This window comes from Protomyctophum bolini (genome assembly GCF_963924005.1).
Source record: "Protomyctophum bolini genome assembly, chromosome: 12".
In the NCBI taxonomy this organism is placed as follows: Eukaryota; Metazoa; Chordata; class Actinopteri; order Myctophiformes; family Myctophidae; genus Protomyctophum; species Protomyctophum bolini.
The window spans coordinates 23,517,579-23,544,373 of NC_137873.1; the positions used below are offsets into that span (position 1 = coordinate 23,517,579).

Genomic DNA, 26,795 nt, shown 5'->3' on the forward strand with positions numbered 1-26,795 from the left:
AGCCAAAGTAAAAAATAAGCACTTGAATGTCTTTTTTTTCCTATGGGTGGCATCTTTGATCCTATCTGGGGTTCAGAATTAGAGGGTGGGTACAGAACACTTTAAAACACAACGCTGAGGTATTAAATAAGAGATAAAACCGTAAGCCCGGCCCTGTAAAATATACACTTTATTGGACTTTATTATTACTGCTCTTTTTCCCCTCTCACACCACGTGGCTTCCATTAAAGCGTTAGCACATTATTATAGAAATTTGACCACTTCAAATGTTTCCGCTTCTTTCTTCTCCTTTACGTGAGAGAGACGTTTCTCACAATAATGGAACTTACTACTGTAATGCACACACACATGCGCAAACATATGCATCTATTACTCTAGTCTAGGGTCAAAGGAAGGCTGTACTCAGTCTCAGGCCCAGTTACTGTATCCCCCCCCCTCCCTTTTCTTTCTTGTCCATTCGGGCAAATTGGACCACACACACAAGTCAGAGTTTATTGATGTAAAAAATGAAGAAAAAATAATCACACCCTGCATCTACTTTATAGTCTCCTTTCTTTAAACATATTTCCACGTGTACAGCTACTCATCAGAATGTTGACTTTGACCTGCCCCTGCAATCAGTGACAGTCGCTCTGTGAAGAAGATTTATTGAAGCAGGGTGAGAACAAGGAGAATTAAAGAAATGGAAGGAGTTGATACAGGTGTAGGGGGAGGAGATAAGTGGATGCAAGGAAGGAAGGAAGTTGACCGAGAGAGATGCAAGGTATGGTAGTTGAACCTACTTCCTCATTTACTTCCTCGTTTAACAGCTTCCTCGTTTCACCACTTCCAGCTCGACCCAAGTCCCATGTGAAAGGTTGCCTCTATAAGGGCTTGTCATTGGCACCTATACATTCACTCTACCCTCACGTTAAGGCAGTCAAACAGCAATCATGGACACGGTAAGGCCGTTTTCAGTTGAATTTACAAATGCATATCAGTGCTTAGTATTCGTGACTGGCTTTAAAAGGATGCCACACCTCTCTGTGTGTTGTATTGCTAGATTTCAGAAGTTGCTAGAGATACCTGTATAATACCTATATAACTGTTTACCACAGCTTTAGTAATATCTAGACGCGTTGTACAGGGCTAAACAAAATTCTAGCAACCATCATATAGGCCTACTGTATTTGACAGATACCCTTGCTACAATATGGTGTATATTTGTTTTTTGTCATGCCAAATGCCACTTGATTTCACTAGTTATTTTTAAATACATGAATCAGTAACGTCAGCTTTATTTAGTACAAACACATGTCATTGCCAATGAATGATTTGTCTGCCAATCGATGGCTACTACAAGTGAACACATATTTACTGTCAGTGTCAACAAGCATTTATCTCCTCTCTCCATAGAATAAAAGCCCATTGCATGGCTTCTTGTAATTAGCTGTTGGCTTATCTATACCGGTCTGTCTGTCTGCCTGTCTGTCTCTTTCGGTGGTTCGTTGTTTGTCTTATGAGGCTTGCTGACAGACCACAGTGTAGACAGCAGCTCTGCAATATGACATGGCTGTTGATAGCACGGAACACATAAATTAATGTGCCTTGGATGTGGTTTCGTACTGTAGGATGCTTTGATGGATAGGGATAACACGAACATGAACATAAATAACTGGGGGGAACAGGTCTAGAAAATAGCCTATGTGAAGACCATCTGAAATGCGTTGTTTGCACAACTTCAATGTGACACATAGCAGACAAGATGTTGTTTTCGACTGTAATGCATGTGAGAGACAGGAGTTTGGTTTGGCCAAATCTGCATTTTGGATGCAGCCTTTTCACTTTCATGTGGAAACGATACTTTCCTACAGCTTTCTCCACTGTCCACCTCCTCCCCTCTCCTCTCCCCTCCATGTCCACCTCCTCCCCTCTCCTCTCCCCTCCACCCCTCCATGCCACGAGACGCCTTTCCCCTTCCCCGCTCAAGATCAAGAGGGGGTTTAATTATCACTCATAAAGGTACAACAAGCAGTACTTCTTAGTACATGTAAGAAGTATGTTTCACTAGCCGCAATGGGGGAATGTGCAGAATAAGAGCGAGGATTTAGTATCAAGATTTATCGAGTGTGCAGTACATAAGAGTATAATCAATACACTTGTATGTATGTACATTTGTGCAAGTAACTCTAGTCTATTATACTCCTCTCTCATCCCCCCTCAACGAGAACCTTCTCTCCTCCCTCCATGGCAAATGCTCTCCTCTTCTCCTCGGTACAGTTTAATGGACAGTCTGTTTACTGTTCAGCATAAACACAGAATGGCACTGCTGTATATATATCCTTATATATCTATAAACATAGATATATAAGGGTGTGTGTGTGCATGTGTTTTGAGTGGAAGTACAGTATGTGAGAGCACGTGTGTAGGCCTGCCGAGTATATTTATGCACATGTGCCATCTGTTTGACTTATATCATATAACCACATTAAACAATACACATACAAAAGTGTTAGCAGTAGTAGTACCCCATAAACGGCAGCCTTAAGGCATAATAAATTAGACTTTAAACTTAAACATGAGCAAACAGATGTTCACTATGCTGTTAAAAAGTTTAGAATGACACATTTCTTCAGAGTTTAAATATGTCTAGGACAATTATATACAATGGCATAGCATGCCTTCTCTCACTTTTTTTTTTTTACCCAGAATTGAGGATTTAATGTAAACACACTTTGTTTTATTATTTTGTATTGATATCTCAGACTCAGCATGCTAACTTTCCAGGAAGAAAATGCCGGTAGGCTGCTTTCCAACTTTCTATTAGCTTGGAATCCCGACTGATGATGTCATTGGTTAGGTTTGTGAACGGTCCACACTACAGCACACCTACTGTATAAGACGCAGAGCGAGGAGACAGAAATGGTGCCCTCTTATGAAGAGCATTAAGATTAGTGATTAGTGAGGAGTAGATAAAAAAACAATTTGAAAATGATCTAAACTTCTTACCTACAGTATAATGAATGACATGCCCAAAATAGGCATGCCAGTCTAAAAGTGGTTATGCTTTACATTCGAGACAGCCTTACAGTATACGAACGCGATGAACAGCCTCAAAGGGTTGGCAGGCCCAAGGGAGCTCATTCCTCAAGAGCTTAAACTGCACCACATGCGAAAGGTTTCTTTCTTTCTTTAACTTTTTTCTTTCACCATAAAGCTGGCATGAAGCCATCTCCATATGGAGGGGTTCAGGCATTAACCTGAGCAGGCCAAGGGTGAATTTCCCCTGAATTTTGGCTACCATATGAAAAATAAAATATCATTAACGGTAATTAAGAAAATGTAAAAAAAAAGAGAGGGCTTGTTTTCAGATTAACAGCCATATGTTTGGGAAATTGCACAGGACAAGAAGCAAAAGGTCTTTAGACTTTCTGCAGTCTGTAAGAAATTAGAAATGCTGAAATATTGTTCGGGTCAGATTTCTCAACGCTATAAGATCATCTTTGGCCCTTCCTGTACATCAGCTGACAATGGGGATTCTCATAATCTAAGATGTTTTGGATAAATCCAGGCCACACAAGTGTCCACCATGACTCGGGAGCATGGAATCAATTCGAGCCTATCACGTAACACTGACACTGTGACTTTGCAGAGTCATGGCGATCGCATCAAACGATTAGCACATTTCTTTCTCACATTGTGACACTCATACAGTATATGGCAGCACACAGGCTGGAAGCATTTGGGAAGTGCAGGCTTTGTTGTTTTCCACCAAAATAACTTTGATTCTAGAACTGGTTCCATTGTACTGAATCCACTGTTATGAATCCACTGTTATGGAATTCTTTACAAGCCTGCATGCTTGTTCAAGGCTGGTGATGTTTGCGTAAAACGTCCGCCAGCCAGAATGTGAACACCAGTGATGGAAGATGTATAGTCACATGCTTTACATAAGTAAAAGTATCAATACTACAATGTAGATACAGTATACTATGTCTATGTTACAAGTAGAAGTCCCGTATACAAGATACCTCAAGTCCAAATTGTACCACTGGTACACCACTGGTGAACACTAGCCTGGGTTCCAGCCTGATTCGCTCAAAACCACGGAACGCAGCGAATCAGGCTGGAACCCAGGAGAGGTGAACACACAACACACAAAATGGCAACTAAGTGAGTGACCCCTACCTGTTCTGTTTATTACTGTAGTCCTACATGTGTCTCCACACTACACAGACAACTGAACTAAGTGACCCCTGCCCTATACCTGTCCTGTTCTACTGTTTCCAGATGGCAGACATAGATTCCATGTTCAGTGACCTGCTGGGAGAGATGGATCTCCTTACACAGGTGAGTCATCGTCTATGAGTTGGATTGTGTTTATCAGTCGATCTTCAGAAAAAAGACTGGTAACTAACTATATAACCAACTGCTTTCAGACAGTTAGCGGTTATCTGGCTAACTGGCTTGAATATAATAGGGCATAGCAGTGGCTGCCATGATAGAAACGTCATATTTCTTTTCCAATATTTAAATGAAATATTCAAATATCACAGAATCAAATGTTTTATGGTCATTATTCACCAGGAGCCTGGATGGCTTGGTTCCAGGCTTAACATCATTTATATGAGTATGAGCTAAGCTGTGTGTAAGCGCCATTTTGAGTCTCCTAATTGTGGCCAATGATGTCCACTGTGGTCAATGTGAAGGTTGGTTTTCGTTACCATTGTCGCAATATTGCTTGCTCTGGGTGGATCTTTGTTGGTTGTAAAGTGTCTTGAGACAACTTGTTGTGATTTGACACTATAATAAAATTGAATTGAATTGAATTGAAGGGTATCTAATCAGATCTCCATCAAGCAGCAGGTGTTGCTGACAACTTGACAAGAGGCAAACAGTTTTCAGACTGTGTTTAGGAGGCTGTTTGGATCATTTACGTTTATTGCATTTATTTATATGTATGCTGTAGTGACTATAGGCCTGCAGAGACGGATAATAAATCCTCATTATACCAACTCTACACACATGTTTGGACATCACTTCCTGGAGCACACGTCTTAACTACAACCCGACTGTCGGCAATCAGTAGTGCCACAAATTTAGGATTTTGGCGCTACACTGTGATTGATCTAGAGGGGACAGAAATAGGGACATAGGGAGATACAAATTAACCCAGTTCAGTTCTGGCCAGATATGTCTGACTGGCCCACACTCCCTCTGGACAGCAATGTGCCCTTTTTAATTATTATTATTATATATATGTTTTGTACAGTGTACACTGTACAGTATTTGGACCATGGTGACATTGATCAATTCTTGATAAAAAGCTTCTAATATATTATTTAGGCCCCAAAATCTATAAATCTCACACTATTAAGGCAACCGGCCGGTTCCACGCGCTGCACAAGGTGCCCTTTTTTCACAGGAGCACCTGCCCCTCTAAATGTCTGTGCACGCCACAGCTGACACTCTGCATCACACTCCCAGTTACGCATAATCGCATATTCTAACCTGGAATCAGCCAAGCACAACCACAGTCCTCTGCTGCTGCTGAGGACCACCACTGGATCAATGACCGTAGTAGTCCAGTCCAGATGGTGTCATACTGTATGAATATGTTTCTTTCCAACACGTTTCAACAATTTTGACAATTAAGTGTCTTTGTCTTGCAGTGACAGAGCAAAGCAATTTGCCTTGTTTCAACATCCTGTCACAACTTTCTTTGCAGAGATGAGACGAAAGCAAAAATACTGTCACCTTCATTTTTACTTTTATTTCTTAAACTTAAAGTATTTTGGTAAGTGTTGGTGTTTGGGGTGGAGGTTCCGGGTACTTGAAAAGAATATTACGCATACCCCAGGATACGCCAGTAATCTTCATCTGGAAGTGGACAATCCGAACAAGAGTTTAATATCAAACATCTTTGCTCAATTCATCACATTCTCCCTCAAAATGCATCCAGATGATCTTAGATTCCTGCCTTTTCATCACACGTTCCCATAGCAAATGGCTCTTGAGTGGGAAAACAAGCAAGCAAAGAGGTTGCGAGGAATAGATCAGATGAAACGAGTGGTCCTCTGAGGACACGATGATGAGATACAGTAGTCCTTTTGTTTGAGATGAACTGCTGTAGTTCAGAAAGCTTTGAGACAATAATGAGAAGTGAAGCCACCCCATTCTCACGTACAAATGCTGCTGATTTTGAGGCTGTAAGTGGATTTTCCTCAAGCGTTTGTAGGCTCCTCATCATCCTGCGGCAGTTTGCCAAAATAAACTTTATAGACACTTCTAATGATACAGCCCTAGATTTTGTGCCGTATGATTGGTATGAATTTTAATTATTTTTAAAGATGTTAAATGAGCACAGCCCCGGGGATAGGATCAGCTAGCATGAATGGCTTTATGTCACTTTAACGAGACTTAATGGCCATCTGGGATCCTTCCTCTTGGAAAGAAAACCCCTCTTGGTGACACCACTCAGCAGCCTTACCCACATTTTTGATGAAAAACATTTGGATTAAAGAAAGAATTCTTTCTCAGTCCGTGGCAGTACGGTATTTGAAATAACTGCATTAAAGCCTTGAATGGTCCTGTCTAGTCTTGCACTGCCGCAAGGCAAGCATAATGCAGAGCTCCACACACACACACACACACAACAATTTTCTATCCCAAGACTTAAAGGTTAAGGATGTGTCATTTAAGCATAGGGTACATCACACACATGTTTCCATGCAAAGTCAGCAAATTTCAGATGCATGCCAGGAGACATTCTATAGAGTAAAGGTCAGTGTACAGCCTGCCCAGTAATGTCTAGATTGTTTAAGTCTACGATTGAACTCTTGACATTTGCATTTTGCAACTAGAGACATTCAATTCAGAAGTTTTCTTTTTATTAATAAAACATTGTTTTGACAAATTATAACTAGCACGCCTGCAGTATTTGAAGGTGGTCCCCACTCTTCCATTGAGAGAATTCGACCTGCAGTCATTTTGGACCACGTCACCACAGCTACTACTACTACAGGTTGATAACATTGTCTGAAGGCTGCAGCTCAAAATATAATATGTGACCCTCTTAGCACAGTGGTAGAAAATTTGGGTTGGTTTGAAGAACATACATCGTATTGATTGCAGCTTTAACCATCAGTATTATCTAGAAATCTGGGTCAATGACTCCCTCTCTCTATTCTTTCTTAAAGTGCTAAACCAATTGAACATGAGAGGAGATAACCTCGCCTCACCAGGCTTTCCACCACCTCGGAGGTCTCTGTTTCAAAAGTCCGTATGATCCGGACTTGAGCGGATGATATGGTTACGTCATGTTGTAGTATTGTTTTGTAGTCGCCAGACAGGAACAACAGGCGGCGACAACTTCCTTTTCCCTCTCAATAAAAGCTCTCGTAGCCTGTATCTTTTATTGAGAGGGAAAAGGAAGTTGCCGCCGCCCGTTGTTCCTGTCTGGTGACTACAAAACAATACTACAACATGACGTAACCATATCATCCACTCCCTCCCGGATCATATACCGAAATGAAATGGTGCCCAGGCTAGAGAGGAGAGGATAGGATAAGTTGTGGTCTGTCCAGCCTCTGTTAGCAGCATGTTCTGTGTAACAGATACAGTTTTAAAACAGATATGGAACTGTCACGCCTCGCTCCTCTGCCTTTGAATTTGAGCTTTGACTTAGGTCCAAACCACTGGACTAATATTTGGCTTGACCTTAATGGTTATGTGGTTGATCTACAGTATGTTCTGTATTTGCTTAAGTCAAGAAAGGAAGATGTTGTTACTATTCTTGCCTTTGTACTTGCAGTGCAAGTCCTTTGGACTTATTCAGTTATTTTCTGTATGTTCAGTATTTTGCCTTGTCTTCCTGTGCTGTTTCGTTTTCTGTTACTCTGTTGGTTTTGTGTTTCTTATTTTGTAGTATGGTCCCTAGTGTTTCCTGTCTGCCTAGTTACTGTTCCTTACCTTGTCTCACCTACCTTGTGATGTGTCAGTGTTTTCACCTGTGTCCTCTTAGTCCTGTTAGCCTATCCTGTGTTTGATTGTATTTTGAGTTCACCTGTGTCTAGTTAGTCTGTGTCTATATCCCAGTTTGTTCAGTTCCTTGTCAGATGTCATTTCATGTCAGCGTGTATACTGTCCTTATTTTTGCCTGCCCCATTTTATGGGAAGTTTAAGTTAGTTTTTTTTTTCAACTTAAATTTTATTCATTTTTCATGAACAGAAATGACATACAAGGACATACAGAAAGTAAAAAGACAAACAATCGAACATTACAATATGTGTTGCCAACTCAGTAAATAAAAAGTAAAAACAGTAGATAAATGCTTGTGGGAGATGACACATAGACAGGATAATAATAAAATGAAAACATTATGTAGGCGTACTCGTACACACACACACACACACACACACACACACACACACACACACACACACACACACACACACACACACACACACACACACACACACTCACACTCACGCATACATCCCCACACATCCTCACATTCATACATACTAAGTTTAAGTTAGTTTAATAAACATCCTGAACTGTGAATCCTGCCTTTTGGTCGTACTGCTTTTGGGTCCTCTGAACACCCTGACAGGAACAGAACTAGGGATGTGCCGATGAGACATTTTGGCCGATATCGATGTCCAATATTATTAATTGCTGTTATGGCCGATAACCGATATTTCCGATGTCGATATGATCTCATTCTGTATTGAAAAATTATTAAAAAAAATAATAATTGAAAAGTACACTAGGGTATCTGCACTGCAGGCTTAGGCAAGTCAGATTTAACTTAATACCTTTATATTTATTATTGTGAGCTTGTAGATCTGTTCAAGTTGTTACTTTGGGCTTGTTTATCTGTAAAGACAGACCGATTAATCAGACCGATAAATTAATCGGTCTGATTGATCAATCAAACCGATGCCGATTAATCTAAAAACAACTAGAATCGGCCGATACCGATGTGTTTGCTGATTAATCTCCCATCACTAAACGGAACATGTTTGGAGTGAAGGTTGCAGATTTAAAACAGGTAACATAATTATTGAACATTCCACAGTGGTTCTCTGCAAAGCATTCCGGAAGATTTGATGTCCTGAGACTTCCAAGGACACATGGCTTCCTTTCTGTATTATCCAAACCCTTGTAGATATAACAGAGCCCTGTTTCCAGGACTATTAAACCATATAGTTAATTGACCCAATTAAGGATCTATCCTTGCCCTGCTGCGTCTACATTAAATCCCTTCGCTGAAAATATCTATTTTCAGACCCATCCTAAAATATCATACAGCTAAGATCCTGACCAATTATTTTTGATGCTGCCCTTATTAATCTCCTTTCTGTCATGAGCAGTTTCCATACTACACTGTGAGAACACTATCACAGTTCAGTAAAAGTCACACATGACTGTCTGACAGAAAGAACAAACATTGATGGCATATATTAATTGTCACTCCATTTAAGACAAGAACTAATGATCGTTCCCAGGAACTACTCTCTCAACGGCCTGACCATTGATGACCACATGCTGAAGCACATGGAAGGTTCATTCTGAACCAGATCCCACAAGATTAATAATGACTGAGTCCAGACTGGAATCTTTGACCAGGCCTCTATTTTGTCATCTGTAGGACACATTGTTTTATAATAAACCGGGGCTTGACCGCTTGACCAGGAAAAGTCAATTTATTGTGAAATGCTTTAGTAAAATTAATTTCAAGTATGGATATCCCTGCAAATGAATGTATTGAAATTCTTTGTAGTGAGCAATCCAAAATATAAGTTGGTGTCGAGTAGACAATTAACCACGCTGGGTTTTTACCTCTACATTTTTAACAACATTAAAACCTTATCCAAATTATTTGAATCTGTTTTGAAAACCTGAGCCTTTGTCTTTTGGCAGGTCAAATCAGGTATTACAAATAAAAAAACACTTTAAAATTAGTAACCACCACTGACTGCACATGAACTCCCTTCTTTACAGAGTATAGGAGATGAGATTGAGCCCACAAAACTGCAACGAAACTACTCCATCGGCTTTAAAGACATGAAGGGTGAGCACAGATGTTTTTGCAATGTGGAATGAGTAAGATTATGGAATAAAAATCTCAATATTCAAAAGCAAATGAGACATTTAAATGTATTATCCTTGAGCATTCTTGGACTTGGAAAAGGATTTTAAGTACACTATGTTAATCCAGTTAATGTAACGGAACAAGGCCATTATAATAATAATAATAATAAAGAAAAGAGTATGTGTGATTATTTAATTGTTTGACTGTGTGGACATTTTTAGAGTCTCTTAATGAATTGGAGGACAATGACCTGGACACACTAATGGCCGACCTGGAAACAAAACAACAGGCCCTTTTCACAAGTCGGACCGTGTACAATGACCTTGTACAATCTACCATGGACCAGGAGCCCACACCACTGGAGGCCCCCCGCCCTCTGCAAACGGTAACTTTCTAGTTGTCAGCAGCCATCAAAAATTACTTCAATTTACAATATACAATTTAGGCATTTAACAGACGCTCTCAATCCAGAGCGATTTTCAGTAGGAAAGAACAAAACATGGTAATACATCAAATACATAAAAAATAGTCATCAAGAATCATACGTAAGCTAACCTAACAGTGGAATATATAACAAAACTATGCGTATACATATATACCGTATAGAGTGCTATGTCTACATAAAACGCTATCGAAGTTACGTAAATTGAGCCTTTGCATATGCCTGTAAGGTCGTTGAGGCTAGGGCAAGTGCTAAGATGGAGTCTGAAGATGTGGGTTTTCAGACTACGGCGAAAGATTGGGAGTGAGTTGCAAATGGGAAATGCATTCCATAGTTTGGGAGCCAGAAGGGAGAACAGTTTGGGATGTGTGGAGCGTGTGGAACTTCTTCATTTAATGAGAAGAGATTGAAGTTGATTATATGGTTATATAATGTTTTCAGAGTGAACCGCCAGTCAAAGCAGACAAAGTCAAATTAGCGCTGGAGAGGCTCAAAGAGGCTAAAGTAAAAAAGGTATGTCATGTCGTTACCATTATCCTTTTAAGTCTCATGATCGTTTTTCTTTCTTCAATCTTGTATCCATATATATACTGTAAAAGGTTTACGAGCTTCTACATACTGTAAATCTATTACGATTCCATATCTATTACCTACGGTACTTTCATGTCATTTATGGAAATAGCAGAAATAGACGATCTACTGTACAACGCAAGCTCACAACGCATCACAATGTGATGAGCTTGAAAATGGCTATTTCTGCTATTCTGCGTACCACAAAGTATATGCAGTAGGTAGGTGGTTAATGAAATCACCAATCTGTGCTGTGTTTCCCCTCCGCAGCTAATAGTGAAGGTGTGGATGAGTGACGGCAGCTCTAAAACGTTGATGGTGGACGAAAGACAGACAGTTAGGGACGTTCTGGACAACCTGTTTGAGAAGACACACTGTGACAGGAGTGTAGACTGGAGCCTTTGTGAGACCAACCCTGAGCTGCAGACTGGTAAAGCCTCAGTAAAGCACACAAATGTCTGTCAGACTCCGAGACATGTTTAGCTGTTTGTGACAGGCTCACAAAGAGCCGTTAATTTCAAAACAACACACTTCTTGTTATTCCTTAGACTAGAGTCAAGATGGGTGTAATTGTCACTCACTCATACAGGTACAAGCAGCAAAATGTCCACAAGACAGATCAGCAATATTACACATGACATGATAATAAGAATAGTAAGAATAGTAGGTTACTGTAGTGTATAAAATAACAAATCAAGATAAAACACAGTGCAATGTGCAGAATTATGGGGGTTCTAACTGTAGCATAGTTAGCCACATGGAAAAAAGATGATACATGACACTCTTTCTGAATATGTGTGGGGATGGCTGATTCATCCTGTTTATCGATTAGCTCAGGTGTGTAGTCACAGCTCTGAGTCCAGTTGATTTGACTCAGTCCAATGGAGGGTGTGTGACTGTTAACACTGTTTTTGCACATCATTTAGAAAATATGAAATCTATACTGAAAGAATTTAATCATCTTGAGTTCGGTCCATATTACTACGTTTTGTATATTTCTTTGGGATCCTGCACCTTATGTTGACTACAGAAAGCTTTTCGAGTGAGCATTTGTGTAATGTGCAACACATTACATTGACAAATCGTGTGTACCCAATATGACTTACCCTTATTTCACAATGTCATGTCATGTCATCTTGTTCCCCTGTACCACACAGCAAACCTACCGTAGTTTGTTGTGCATGTATTTTCTGCAATATCCTCTTGTACTAACATGAGTCCTGTAAGTCCTTTTACAGTAGCAGCTTGTCATTCATCTTGGGTCAGTTTAAAGGACCATACCGGCATCAATGGAGGTCATTGTCTATTCTGCACTGGTCCTGCATCGTACACAAACAGACCATTGTCCTGTTATACAGTAGCCTACACTTTGCCTTTGTTTCCGAAGTCAAACTTAGCGTAATTGATTCAGTGTTGACATTGTGTTGTTCATAAGTCATGGACATGAATGAATTCTGTACATCAATCTTTTCCAGTCCAAAGATTCAAGATTCAATACAATTCAAATACACAGCTCAGCATATATCCGAACAACAAAGGAATTGTGTTCAAGCAATTGAGAAACGTAAACCACAAACTGGTCAACACTTCATATCTCAAAACACACATATACCGGTACACATTTTGAGTAACCGTAAACACCGGTTTTCAATATAATTAGCTCAAGTCATCACAACCTAAACTAAAACACCACACCTTTTTCCAGCTGCAAACACTAAGCCTCACAAATTGTTAACACACCAATCAAAATGACAAGTTCAATAAATAGGTGCTTAGTCCCTCAGGGCATGTCCATTTGGAACAATGGATCAATGGATCCTAATCCTATTCCTAACAATACCCAAGCCATGTCAAAGTGGGCCCTTATGTAACAGTAGCGGTCGAGGTGCATGCCACATATAGGCTCTCTCTCCCTCTTGTCTTTCCTGTCAATCTTCACTTGATACTATAAATATAGCCATAAAAAAAATCTTTAGGGGAAAAAAAGGAATCGTGTCAAAGTTATTGAGAAAACGTTAAAACGCAACAATGACATAATTTTGACAAATATAATATCATGCAGTCATATTTTACTTACTGCATCTCAAGCCTGTTTCAATTCTCTACGTTTATATAGAAACTGTATTGAAATGAACTAAATCAAAATGGCTTCCTCAAAAATTAAACAGACCACGGTATGCTTTGAAAAAGGCTGGGCAGGAATGTCAAACATACCGTGAGTCATAGTCACTAAGATAAACATGGCAGACCACCAGTATGGTGGTCCTTTAAGTGTTTTCTGTTGTTGTCACCACATTTCTTTGCACGAGTCTCATTTCTCAACTCTAGCTCACACTCTGTTGTGATGTGGCGGCGTGATGTGGCGGCATTGTGAGCTTGTAGATCTGCTATTGTCAAAAATCATGAAAAGATTTGACGGATTTGGAATATTTTTTGGGAAACCTTTTAACAACTGTCACAAAACCGTTTCAGATGAGAGTCTGCAGAGTCATTGACGGAGTGCGCCATTGAGGGGGTAGAAAACGGCACAGGTCACGTGGTTCATGTAACTCAAAGTAGTGACAAATGCCCACCACGGTGTATTGTGTAAACGTCCGGACATCAGGGCATTGTCACTATTAGGTGTGTGTGTAGAAGACATGGTCTGATGAAGTGAGCGGATTCAATTTGCTCTGGGAGTCTGCGGCCAAATGCATATCAATTTGGGGGTCCTTGACATCAAACAGTTTAAGAACCACTGTTATATATCATTAACAAATATAGCCATTGTTCCTCTCATCTCTATTGTGTTCAGAGAGGGGCTTTGAGGACCATGAACATTTAGCGGAACCTCTGTCAGCATGGCCGCGGGACACACAAAACCGAATGTGTTTTGTGTCGAGTCCCCAAAAATACATCATCTTCAAAGAACCTCAGGTGAGAAATAACAGTTTGAGTTACACCTTTGAAGTACAACTGGTCCAGGGACCCCCAGGGCTCCTTGAGGTGTTTCCAGGGGGTCCCCGGCTAAATGATTGATAGTTAGGAAGGATTGAAAGTTCCATTCATACACTCTCACAGTTAAATTAGCACTGAGAGTTTTACAGTGTAGATTGGAGTCCCAGAGATAACAACTTTATGATATAGGGGTCCGTGGCCTATATGCATAAGTAAGTAAGCCTTGCCGAGCCATGAGGCCCATAGGTAGGAGCCTATCTCCTGTTACTGTAGCATGAGGCAGCCTGATGTACAAGTACAGTAGTACACCCCCTGGACATGACGCTATACAGCTATAGTATGTCGCAGAGATTTACCCCCAATCCAACCCTAGATGTAGAATGCAATTTCAATGACCTTATACATAGGGTCCTTGAAATTAAAAAGGTTTAAAAATCAATTCATTTTCATTTATTTTTATTTTTGTTTTTTGTTTTAGGTTTTATGACCTCAATTACACCCAAAAACCCTGAACTTTTAACATTCAGTGGATTTTCTGTGGTCTGAAGTTTTCTTTGGGGTTTGGAAGCCTTTTGAGCTACAATGAAAACAGGCAAACAGTGAAAACAGTGACATCTGCTGGCAAATCCCATTGACATATATGGGATTTGCAGGCTCTTACATCACAAACTGCCGGCAAATCAGAGCACCTGTTTGAGCCAGAAAACCCCAGATCACAGAAAATCTACTGAATGTTAAAAGTTCATGTTTTTTGGGTGCAATTGAGATTAGAAAACTAAGAACAATTCCAAAACCTTTTTTTTAATGTCACAATCCCTTTAATCAATCTTTTTACCTTATAGATATATTACATGTGGAAGCAAGACGACAAGTGTCTAAGTGAGATCAAAAATCGAGAGAAAGAACTTCTCCTGCAGGTCAGTGATCAATACAGCACATAAATGCCACAACATATGGAGTTGGTAATGAAACGTCAATCAATATACTGATTGATGTGTATCCGTGATTGATGGTGATTGACCGTGCCTCCCTGCTCTCTCAGGAGAACTTTGAGGGTCATTCTGTGAAGGTACCTGACCTGGAGGGCGTTCTGTATCTAAAGGAGGACGGGAAGAAGGCCTGGAAGCAACGTTACTTCCTGCTCAGAGCCTCAGGGATCTACTGTGTGCCCAAAGGAAAGAGCAAGGTATGGACAGTGTGTATGGACAGTGTGTATGGACAGTCTGTCCATACACAATCAGATGTGCATCTCACAGAAAGATACACATCGACCTCGCCTCAACAGAATGTATTGAAAGGATTTAGTGTGATATTTCGCAGAGGTAATGAGTGACAGAATGGGGCTGAATATGCTATTGAGTATTGATAGCATCAAACTACTATTATAGCAGTGGATGGTGTAAAAGTACTATTTTATTTACTTAAGTAAAAGTATCAATACCCATTTAGGCCAGACGTGGAAATTAAAAAAATGTCTTTTAAATTCTGACAGTTTTCTGAAATAGTTTCTGTATCAGTGGTGCTCAATATTTCATGTCAAGGACCCCAAAAATGACATGTTCCCCATCTGAAAATATGTTGTTCCAAGGACCTCCCCAGAAACAAAGATATGAGTTACAAACGTTCGCTCTGAAAGAATATATATTCAAAGATTTGCGCCACATTGTCACGATTTTTCAAAAATAGCAGACCTACAAGCTCATAGTGCAGCACTCGGTACCTCGCTATGAGCACATCACAAAGCAGCAAACAGTAGGCTACCAGGCAATAATAGGCGCTCCTCCTATAACCTGTACAGCTAAGCAAGTCTACTAATACACATATATAGATATAATAGCATTAGCTCTATATATATTTATCACTACTAATCAAACATAATAACCAAAAACAGCCACTGGCTGTTTACAGTGAGATCTAGAAAGAGTCAGGAGGTGTTAGTATCATGTGATGATGATGTCTGTTTGTGTGTTTGTCTTCTCTGCCTAGCAGTCTTCCAGTGATCTCTCCTGCTTTATCCACTTTGACAATGTCAACATCTATACCACCAATGACTACAGACAAAAGTACAAAGCTCCCACTGACTTCTGCTTCATACTGAAGGTAAATCCATATAATAATAATGACATGGTCAATGTCAACAGTGTGGTGGTCAAAAGACATTAGCAGTGGTGTCCCTGTTACATTTGTACACACAGTCAGTATGACCTTTTATTTATTATGCACTCACATTGGTCATATATTATGCACTTATATGCTCCTCTCTTTTCTCTATCCTTTTTAACTGCACAACCAAGTTTTTCACCTACCTTACTTGTAATGTGATGTGACAATAAAGATTGATTCTTATTCTGATTCTGAAAGGAATTATAGTCAAAATCTTCCCTCAAAAAATGTTAAGTCTTCTTTTAAAATCATTTTCTACATTGACTGTTCACTTCCATGCACCTGTCCTAATAAGTAGGTGTGTACAAGGAATTTATTTAACCCAAAACGGCACAATGTGTTGCATTGAAACGAGCTGTGAGCTTGTAGATTGGCTATTAAACACAATGAAGCATGTAGAACTAAATCAGTTTTGAACAGGAAGTTACACATTTCCTAGCAGCAGCCTGGTGGTTTGTGTGACACCTTTGCATTACACAACGTCGACTTTGTAAATTCTCTCTGGAGAGAGAGAGAGAGAGGGAGAGAGAGAGAGACAAGGGCAGTGGCTTGCAAACCTTTTCATGAAGCCCCAAGTTATGGTATTTGGCCACAGATGCCCATTTGAATATATTGTGTGCCAGGGAGGGACCCCCATACAAGATATGTTTCAGAAATATTCAAGATTGTGCTGAATATTACTATTACTATTTCTATTTTTAAAGGCAAATAGGGTGAAACTGATTTTGAAGGTTGCTGGGTGCCACCTGGAACCCCCTCAAGGACAGTGCTCCTGGCCCCCCTTTGAGAACAACTTGCTTATAGGGAGACATTCTCGGCCTCCACAAACCTTACGATGTCTTCCGGTGGGCGGTTTCTAACGAACCAGTGAAGACATGGTATTCCCCCCCAGAAGGCCTCAGCTCTCAGAGAATGGAACCAGGTGTGGAGGGATGTCTGCTGGTTGGTCGGAGTGGGGGGCGCAGCCCCTTGTGACGTTTGTGGTTTGTCAGTGGAAAGGCCACCCAAGGTCATGAACCGACATCAACTGCTTGGGGGGGTGACTAGAGCAGTGGCTTTCAAGCGCTTTCAAGAACTTTGGCAACCACAACGTTCATTTATATAGAATCAGGTGCGAGCATGAAGATTCAATAATTTATTTGCCATGTCAACAAGTTGATAGGAATTTGCCCAAAAGCTGAACCTCAGAGTCGCCTTTTACATCAAACCCTTGAGTTGCCACAGAAAGATGCATGACAATGCATGTCTCTCTCTCTGTTAAATGAACACTCAGGAGCATGCATGAGCGCAGTCCAAAAGTGTTGAGGTCACAGGTTGGGGAAGTGAGAGACGTTAGGAGAAGTTGACGCTACTGTCATCTTTGCCCACCTACAGTAAACTGACCTGTTGTTTCTACAGATAGTAAAGTGACCTGTTGTTTTAACTGAACTGTTTAATAATAAACTGACCAGATGTTTCTACAGTGAACGGTGTGGCTTTGTATAGGTCAGGATGCTAGCAAATCCAGAAGAGGATCCTTGTAAATCGCTAGACCGTTCAGGTTCTGCACCATAATTACTTGAGCACACTGCCAGTAGGCTATGGCAGTACCATCCATCCATCTTCAACCGCTTTAGCTAGTTGAACAATTCAAAAATGTTTTCAAAATAGTAGGACAAAAAAAAAAGTAGTTTAGGGATAAGGGGTTTAGCATGGACGAAAATAGAGCCCTATAGTCTTTTTCATGGTTGTATTGTTTGTCTGCAGTACAGTGCATTTATTGTTTTGCCATGTGTGTGTTGCCCTCTGCTGGCACTTTGAAGAACTGCAATAGAACAGTCCTGGAAAAAGAGCTGTTGTTTTTATTCTTCTGAGCCATTGTTTCAGAAATAAAAAATGTCTGGGTTTCCAAGGCTATTGTTTCAGTGACCACTGATACTGCCCATGATACTGACATGATACATGATATTGATATGGTACAGGATGATATTGACCATGACTCTGACATCATACTGACATGACACTGACCATGATACCATCATACTAACCATCATACTGACCATACTACTGACACTTTGACCTATGCTATTTCCCCAGCATCCCCGCATCCAGAAGGAGTCTGAGTACATCAAGTTCCTGTGTTGTGAAGACGAACACACACTGTCCTTGTGGGTGAACTCCATCAGAATAGCCAAGGTCAGAAACACCACTGAAACATAAAGGAAAACGTATAGGCTACTAATATTATTTTCACGCACACAAACCATGAACCATTAAAGTAGATTGGGATTACAAAGTAGTATTAAACCCTATCCTTGAATAAATCCCCATCACTCACTGACCACTCACAGGCCTATAGTGTTATAGTTCGGAGTAGCTAATAACTTCAGCAATATTATATAGTAGATTTAAAAAAAAAACCTGTCATCTCCCTCAAGTGATGGATAGCTTCTTTGGAATGGGTCAATGAGAATCTTCAGTTGTATCTCATTTGATGATAAGCACATACCTCAACTGAGCACAGGCAGCAAAATAACTGTGTGTGTGTGTGTGTGTGTGTGTGTGTGTGTGTGTGTGTGTGTGTGTGTGTGTGTGTGTGTGTGTGTGTGTGTGTGTGTGTGTGTGTGTGTGTGTGTGTGTGTGTGTGTGTGTGTAAGTAAAAGCCAGGCTACAGATCCTTCCCACCAAACTCAACCTTTCCCTCTGGTTTCCCTCCACCCATGCACCTCATTGCTTGCATCACACCACAGGGCTTGTTACAGAAACCATGTCACACATTCTGAATGGCTGTTTTGCCTATAAAGGGCTTTACATAGCACGCCACGACAGAATAGTTGATCTCATAACTAAGGACATATCTAAACATTTTGCACTGTCTGTGAAAATGTACAAACATTCCTGTGTCAAACCTTCCATGTTTCAACTATGTACTGAAAATACTGACATCTTTGCACATCTCTCTGCTAACACACCAGATGTTGTTGTGGTCAATGAAGAGAACAAATCAGTTTTCATTCTTGAAATGGCCTGCACCTTTGACTCTAGCTTAGAGGAAGCCTTTATGACTAAGGTCATTAAGTACCAGCCGCTCCTCCAGACCATCATTGAACTAGGCTATAGGTGCAATCTATATGTGTTTATCTTCGGCAGCCTAGGACATGTACACAGTTTGGTCGTAAGAGGCTTCCAACAACTTGGGATGCCAAAAAAAGCAGCCAAACGGCTTGCGAAATTCTGTGCAATATCTTCCACTATCGGTAGCCGCCAAATATGGCGAAGACGCTGTTACCTGTACCCCTGAAGGGTGTGTGGGTATTTATTTGTTCGGGATTTGCTGACTGCATTCTGTGCGGCACCTTGTAAATATTTGTGTCCTTGTATTTGTATCTCTTATGTGGACATAAATAAATGATTAAAATGTGTGTGTGCGTGTGTGTGTGTGTGTGTGGCATGTGTGTGGCATGTGTGTGGCATGTGTGCTTGCGTGCGTGCGTGTGTGCGTGTCTGTGTGATAGTATGGTTCCAGCCTGTATAAGAACTACCAGACTGCAGTGAAGACGACCTCAGCTGTGTTCTCCACGTTCAGCAGCCTGTCAGCGGCGAGGCAACCCACACCTTCCACAGTCCACAAAGCCTACAACCGCACCGAGCACACCCAGGAGAAGAAGGATGTACAGAGAGAGAGAGCACAAGGTTAACTTGTTTTTCAATAAAATACACTTTTTGGGGAGTGAAACTATTTCATTCTTTATTTCATCTGGCAGTAACAGTTCACTGCTCACTGTGCTCCAGGGCCTTTCAAAAAGAACACAGTGCTCCTCAGTTCCTAATGAATCAAGGCATCAGACACATGCACACACGCACGCACGCATGCAGCAGATGGTGGTTCTTTTTACATTTTTGTCTGATTGGAAATGTCATTTCACACTTTACATTCTTACAGAGAAAAGGGGAGGGTTATAGGTAGAGGGGGGAGCGGATGGGGACTATAGGTAGGTAGTCAGAGAGAAGGAGGAAAGGGAAGTGAGACAGAGAGAGAGAGGGGGGGGGGGGGGGGGGAGGGGGGGAGAAAAGCGAGAAAAGCAACGAATCCTAGAAATGTCTGGGAATTTTGGGAAATAAGAACAACCTCCTGAAAACTCATCATTTTATCATAATTCTGTTCTCTTCACAGTGAATACCAACGGTCAGGAAATGTTCCCTCCTCCCCCACCTGCCGTCAACGGTCAGGGAATGTTCCCTCCTCCCCCACCTGCCGTCAACGTTCAGGAAATGTTCCCTCCTCCCCCACCTGCCGTCAACGTTCAGGAAATGTTCCCTCCTCCCCCACCTGCCGTCAATATTGACGACCAATCAGAACCACAGCCAGACTTTCACCCTCCACCTCCCTTGGACCTCCTCACCTCACCTGCCTAAACAGTAAATTGTAATAGCTGCAAGCAGAGGGATTCATAATGTGTTTATTTTTTAAATTCTTTTAACATATTTATTTGTAGCTGTTGGACAACAGGCATGCTCTGTTTCAGTAGTAAACCATGAATAAGACATAAACATACAGTAGACTTGGCTTACACATAATGTCACTGACAGATTACAACTTGTCCAAAATGCGGCAGCCAGAGTTTTAACTAAAACTAAGATGAGAGAACATATTAGTCCAGTTTTAGCTTCACTGCATTGGCTCCCGGTTGTTTTTAGGATTGAATTAAAATGACTTTACTTGTGTATAAAGCTCTCAATGGTCTCGGATACGTATATCCCAAACCGCCGCTTCAGGTCCTCCACTTCTGGACTACTCGATGTGCCTAAAAAACACGATGAAGCAGCTTTTTGCTTCTGCGGTCCGACAGCAACAATTTCCCACTATACCTTCAACAGATAGCCTCTGTAGACATTTTTAAAGCACAGCTCAAGACAAACTTCTACACTCTTGCTTTTAGTTGAGCTTTTAAAATCCTTAGTTATTCATGTCCTCACTGTATTGCATTACTATTATTTTAATGTTGTTTTATGCCTTTGCTCTGTAAATCACTTTGAGCTGTATTTCATGTCATGAAAGCTGCTATACAAATAAATTTATTATTTATTATTATAGACTTGCTGCCACATGACGTCACGGAGGCACACACAAAGCCATACGTTGGAGAGGCTAGCACCCCTCAAAGAGTCCATACTGACATAATGCTGAGTGACATGATATATGATATATGATATAGTACTTTATTGTCAGTTCACACTGAAATTTGTCTTGCGACACAGCAGCCAAGTATGATATGATTGATGATACTGATTGCCATGATACTGACATAATACATAAGTAAAGAGCAATTTCCGCAATTACCATTTCCGCAATTTCCATTTCCGCAATTTCCTCAATTTCCATTTCCACCATTTCCGCAATTTCCGCAATTACAATTATGACAATTATGTCAGGGAATAGGGATACACAGTATATGTCTTTCATTTGCATTGCATCTCCCCCCCCCCCCCCAAGCTTTTATTTTCGTTCGAGTAATAGTACAACTCTAACAGTATTACTTATAATAATGTAATTAAAGATAACTTCATTCAGATTTATTTATTTTTATTTCATTTTCCAGATTTTTTTTTCTTTTTTTTAGATTTTCATTGGTGGGCCAGTCATAATGGTCCCGCGGGCCTGATGTGGCCCGCGGGCCTGAGGTTGAGTATCACTGGTTTAGGCTTTCATAGCTACACCGAAAACAAGACAGGCCGCTCAGCTGATAGTTTCAATGAGCTGTTTATTACAAAAGGACTGTACATACATTTCAATGAACACATATGTACAAATCAAGAGAAGACAGATATTGGATCCTGTTCCTGTGAACATTTAAGTTACAGTTTTGTTACAGTTTCATCATAAGAAAACACATAGAAGAAAGGCGCCTTGAGTTGTGATGCCCTGAAATGCTAGACGTTAAGTGGTAAACATTACAAAGTTCTGCAAGTGAGTGGTCATCTTATGGTTTCTCTAGGAAAAATGTATAAATAAATCAAATCAAATACAACCGCTAGCAAACCGTTAAAATGCAACAGGTAGAAAAAAGTCAGTTCTTTACCAAAATGACCTTCGGAGATGTGGGGGGAAAAATACAATCAATGATGGGATGTGATAGCAAATCATTCCCAATAATACATGACATGTACTGTTCATATCGACACCAGCACTAGTGAGAACCTCAAATCCTGTAGCCACAAAAGGATTCTAAGAGGTTCCAAAGACATACCAAAAACTGCATGTGCCATTTCCTCAGGATTGCAATACTTCACTCAGAATACACAGTACTGTACTGTATAGGAAGAGTTTAATTCCAAAATAGTATTGTATATACATCTGGATAATAAGTCATTGTTCTAGCCTATTTCTTAAAGTCCAAAACTGTATTAAACTGAAAAAACTATATTCTCAAAAATGTAGTTCTATATGAGCTAAGGTCTTAAGAAAATCAGTAAAAACAACAATAGTAACATATACTATTTCAGTTCAATAATAATATTTGAATAAGATTCAATAGTAACCAAAAGTGAGTTTTAACCGCCTGTCCAAAATCATTAAAAAGCATGTCTCACATTTAATATTGAAATTCTTATGATCGCCTTTTATTCCACAACGTTTATTTTGCATTTGAGGTCTGCATTTCTTTGTTAGAAATCAAGACAATCTTCAGTATTATAAAAATGTTATAATACTTTTGTATTCAGTGATGTACAATTCCCATGTGGCATAAACCTCTTATACCTTTTGTGTACAAACTAAAACGAATCTATAATTGTAGTACATTTGAGCATGTGTCGTGCCAGATCACGCGGTTGTCTACATTCACTATGATTAGAAAAAAAGCATGAATGAGTTTACATTCAAAACCGTTTGAATGTTTCTGTTACAAAAGTGGAGATAGAACACATTCAGTACAATATTGGGGGCGGCAGTGGTCCAGGGGTAGAGTGGCCAGCAGAGTGACCGGATGGGAACCGCAAGGTTCCTAGTTCGATCCCAGGCTCCGCCCCCAGAGTCAGTGTCAAAGTGTCCTTGAGCAAGACTCCGAACCCCTAATTACTCCCGATGTACTGGTTGTTGCCTTGCCTTGCCTTGCATGGTTTCCTCCGCCATTGGTGTATGAATGTGTGTGTGAATGGGTGAATGTAATGCACAATCAATGTAGAGCGCTTTGGATAAAAAGCGCTATACAAATGCACCATTTAGTTTAGGTACAGTAGACCAGCCTTGTACTGAGGTTGTTATGGTACAGTAGGTGATTACGGTTACTGAGCACCAAAGTAAAGCACCATACCAGTACTGGAAACACTAGAAGATAACTACTCTAATGCTGTTATGGTTAAGCCAGACTTATACTTCATCGTACGCTGAAAAAAGACGATGACGGCATAGAAATTAAGTATTAATAGAACTCTTACGAGGCTTAAATGCAACTCTGGTGTTGTGATTGAAGCCATAATGGTAAGGAAGCCATCAATCTCGGATGAATGTTCAGTGCAGTTATTCCAAGACAACGGGAAGAAAAAATGAAACGTGAGACAATGAAAACACAAACTTCACTTCTTCCTCTTCTTCACATTGTTTGAAGTGATACACATCCTCAGGGACCTTTTGCTACAGTGGCTGGACAGCATTTTAACTAAATAGAACAGCGACGATAAAGTGGTAAAAATGACACAGTCATGTTTCTTTGTAAAAAAAAAGAGAAGAAAAAAAACAATAAATGCGTGTTAGATAAAAGTACAATGGTACTGTGAGTGATAAATAACAGAATAAAGATGTTGGTTTTGGAGCTCAAAAGTCAAAACCATCCAATCTTGGCATCTCCTCACTTCAGACTGACCCATCTCCATTGACACTGATGGAAACTCACAGGTGAAACACTCTACAAACAAACGTACTGGTAGCTTCTCACATTACAATATATACAATTTATAGACAAAAAGAACTTCAGGAACAAGCAACTTAAATGGGTCATATCTTTTGTTTGTGTTTTCTTTTCTTGTTTTTTTTTTAATGCATTCTATATAATCATTAGTAGACCCTTTTTTTAAACATCAATGGATTCTTAAACCACGACCGGCCCCTATTTCTCTGACCACTGACATCGACGCATAGCATAGTCAATAGATAGCTCAAAGTTGTTTTGTTTTTTTAAACATAAGCAACATAGACAATGACGATATCAAACATTCTGTCATGTCTATCTACAGTATTGTTGACGTTTGTTCCATTTTGTTGTAGATAAAGTCAGACCATTGTTTCATTTGTGATAGGACTGGGGTGCGGTGTAGGGTATTTTTTGGTCTACTGGTCTACAGTGGAAAATAAAATAATTTTGCAAGCTAACTCGCACAGTGTCTTATGAATGTCATATTCATGTCCATCAAAGTTTTCCTTCAATCCCAAGCGAAACATGACCATTCAAAACTCGATATAGTGATATTTTGGCCTTGACGAGTTCTAGCCTTGTTGTGCTACCCAAATATGAAGCATTAAAAGACCTTAATCTGACACTCACTGGTAGAAATAGGCCATTAGTTTGTTTCTTTAAAAAGCAACAGACCTGTTGGACTTCCCTAGACACACAAGCCCTCATTGTGGGATTTCATACGACTGTATATCTTTTGAAAAGAACAAAAGCTGTGGCAGAAGACCCTTCACCCACCCCCACCCCCCCTTCAAATACTACAACATGGCACTTGATTCAAAAGGGCTGCACAAACTCTTGTCAGTGTTGGATTTTTGCTTTACGGAACGTCTTCACAGGTTTTAGTTGCGTTCATAAACGGAGGCTTGTGTTTTGTCTGTTTTTTCTTTTTTTTTGCTTTAGTCGGCATAGTGCATGATGGACTCCACATAATTTCCGGGGAAGAGTCCTGTGACGCCGTTGGCGACGCCTTCGTACCAGCCGTCGTCGTTCTTCTTGATGATGTAGATGATGGCTCCTTCCATGAAGGACAGCTCGTCCTCCTTGTCCTTCGAGTAGTCGTAGATAGCCACCACTGGAGAGGGGGGGTGAGCACACACACATCAAGGTCCGAAAACATTGAGATAAGTGAAGGATTTAAATGTTATGAATGTGTTTGTACAGTGCTTTCCATACAGAGTTACAAACGAGCCCCCGGACATTTGCTGCATATCACTGCCAGACTCTCTTTCCCCATTTCCTGTTTCTCTAAACTGTGGCTATCAATAAAGGCAAGAAAGGCCCCCCAAAATAACCATCAAATCACGTGGATCTCTGGATCCACATGGGACCAGTGTGGCTGCAATGTGGATCTTTGACTTCATGAAGCCTGTGTCAGTTGTCTCTGACATCTCTGACTTCATGAAGCCAGCCTGTGTCAGTTGTCTCTGACATCTCTGACTTCATGAAGCCAGCCTGTGTCAGTTGTCTCTGACATCTCTGACATATGACTAGAGATTTTGGCATGGTTTCTTGCAACCACATCTAAGCCCTCTGACTTCCATAAAAAAAGAACAGGTTAGATATATTTCAAGGTTTTAAGCTAGGTTTTAAGGTTTTAAGCTAGCTCACTGATTAGTTCTGCACGCATACACACACACACACACACGCACACACGCACACACACACACACACACACACACACACACACACACACACACACACACACACACACACACACACACACACACAGAGCCACACCACAAACAAGCCAAATGTAGCCTACTTAAATTTATATTACATCACTAATTGCTTTCATGATTCCTGTCCTGTTCTGTCTCCCTGTCATGTTTTTGTGTTCCTTGATTCCTAGTTATAGTTATTTTTCAGATGTTTTTCCTCTGTTGCTGCTGTTAACCATAGACATAAAAAGGTAGACGCGTCCTTCGGCTCTGGGGCGTGTGTCTCTTTTGAAGGCAACATGGAGGCAAGCTTTCCCCGGATTCCTTGTGAAGCATAGTGGAAGCAAAGCGGAGGCTTGCGAAGCTTCCACATGCGTAATGGAGGGGGACGTGTCGGTAGGCTGCCCAAGTGACGTCAATCATGCGACTCCTCCATGTCTCTCGCTGTCACTCAACTGACTACTGGCCAATCACAGTGCGTCTTTTCCAGGACTTCCATTACGCACACGATGCTTCCGCTTTGCTTCGCAAGGAATCTCGGGAAAACTGTGCCTTCAATGTTGACATGCGCCCCAGTAGAATCCATATAATAGACCTTTATATGTCTATTATATGGTCTCAACATTCCTGCCATTAGCCAATGTTTTGCACCTGTGTCCTTTTAGTCGTAGTCTATCCCTGTGTTGATTGCCTCTGGAGTTCTCCTGTGTCCTGTTAGTCCTTGTGCCTATTTAACCCCCCTGTATCTTTAGTCATTTAAAATCTAAAATGACACAGATGCTTGACAGCTCCTCTCTGAAGGATAATTTACTTTTCAGACTGACACCAAGCTATAAATAGCTTTAACCGACAGCAGGAAAGTACCAATAAGAGGTCCAAGCACAATTTCCATAATCTCTCAGCTGAATCTGTCTGCCGTTAAAGGGTAAGACCACTTTTTTTAGAGGTTTGGGTTTTTTCTTACCTTATTATGGGCAAACTATTACATTCCATGAGTTATTTCGCTCCGTTGTGT

General features: G+C 40.6%; 2 protein-coding genes across 4 annotated transcripts in view; one reads left to right on the forward strand and one right to left on the reverse strand.

Annotated features, from left to right (window-relative positions):
• Positions 1 to 834: 834 nt before the first annotated feature.
• LOC308325792 (amyloid beta A4 precursor protein-binding family B member 1-interacting protein-like) lies at positions 835 to 21,242 on the forward strand. 2 transcript variants are annotated; one of them, XM_080778486.1, is made up of 13 exons: positions 835 to 941; positions 4,270 to 4,329; positions 9,989 to 10,058; positions 10,301 to 10,464; positions 10,963 to 11,034; positions 11,362 to 11,521; positions 13,886 to 14,007; positions 14,871 to 14,945; positions 15,071 to 15,214; positions 16,018 to 16,128; positions 18,268 to 18,366; positions 19,686 to 19,863; positions 20,345 to 21,242. In XM_080778486.1, exons 1-13 carry the CDS (start codon positions 933 to 935, stop codon positions 20,584 to 20,586), a joined length of 1,506 nt encoding a protein of 501 aa, XP_080634612.1. In that variant the 5' UTR covers positions 835 to 932; the 3' UTR covers positions 20,587 to 21,242. The 2 variants fall into 2 exon arrangements, with proteins under 2 accessions (XP_080634612.1, XP_080634613.1); XM_080778487.1 differs by having other exon boundaries at positions 19,686 to 19,871; positions 20,345 to 20,425.
• A 3,654-nt stretch (positions 21,243 to 24,896) lies between these two features.
• Positions 24,897 to 26,795, reverse strand: part of LOC308325543 (abl interactor 1-like) — a 48,307-nt gene continuing 46,408 nt past the window's right edge. For both annotated transcript variants that reach the window (XM_080778069.1, XM_080778068.1), the window contains one exon: positions 24,897 to 25,194. In XM_080778069.1, coding sequence (XP_080634195.1) covers positions 25,019 to 25,194 — 176 coding nt within the window. In that variant the 3' untranslated portion in view covers positions 24,897 to 25,018. The remainder of the gene's footprint in view (positions 25,195 to 26,795) is intronic.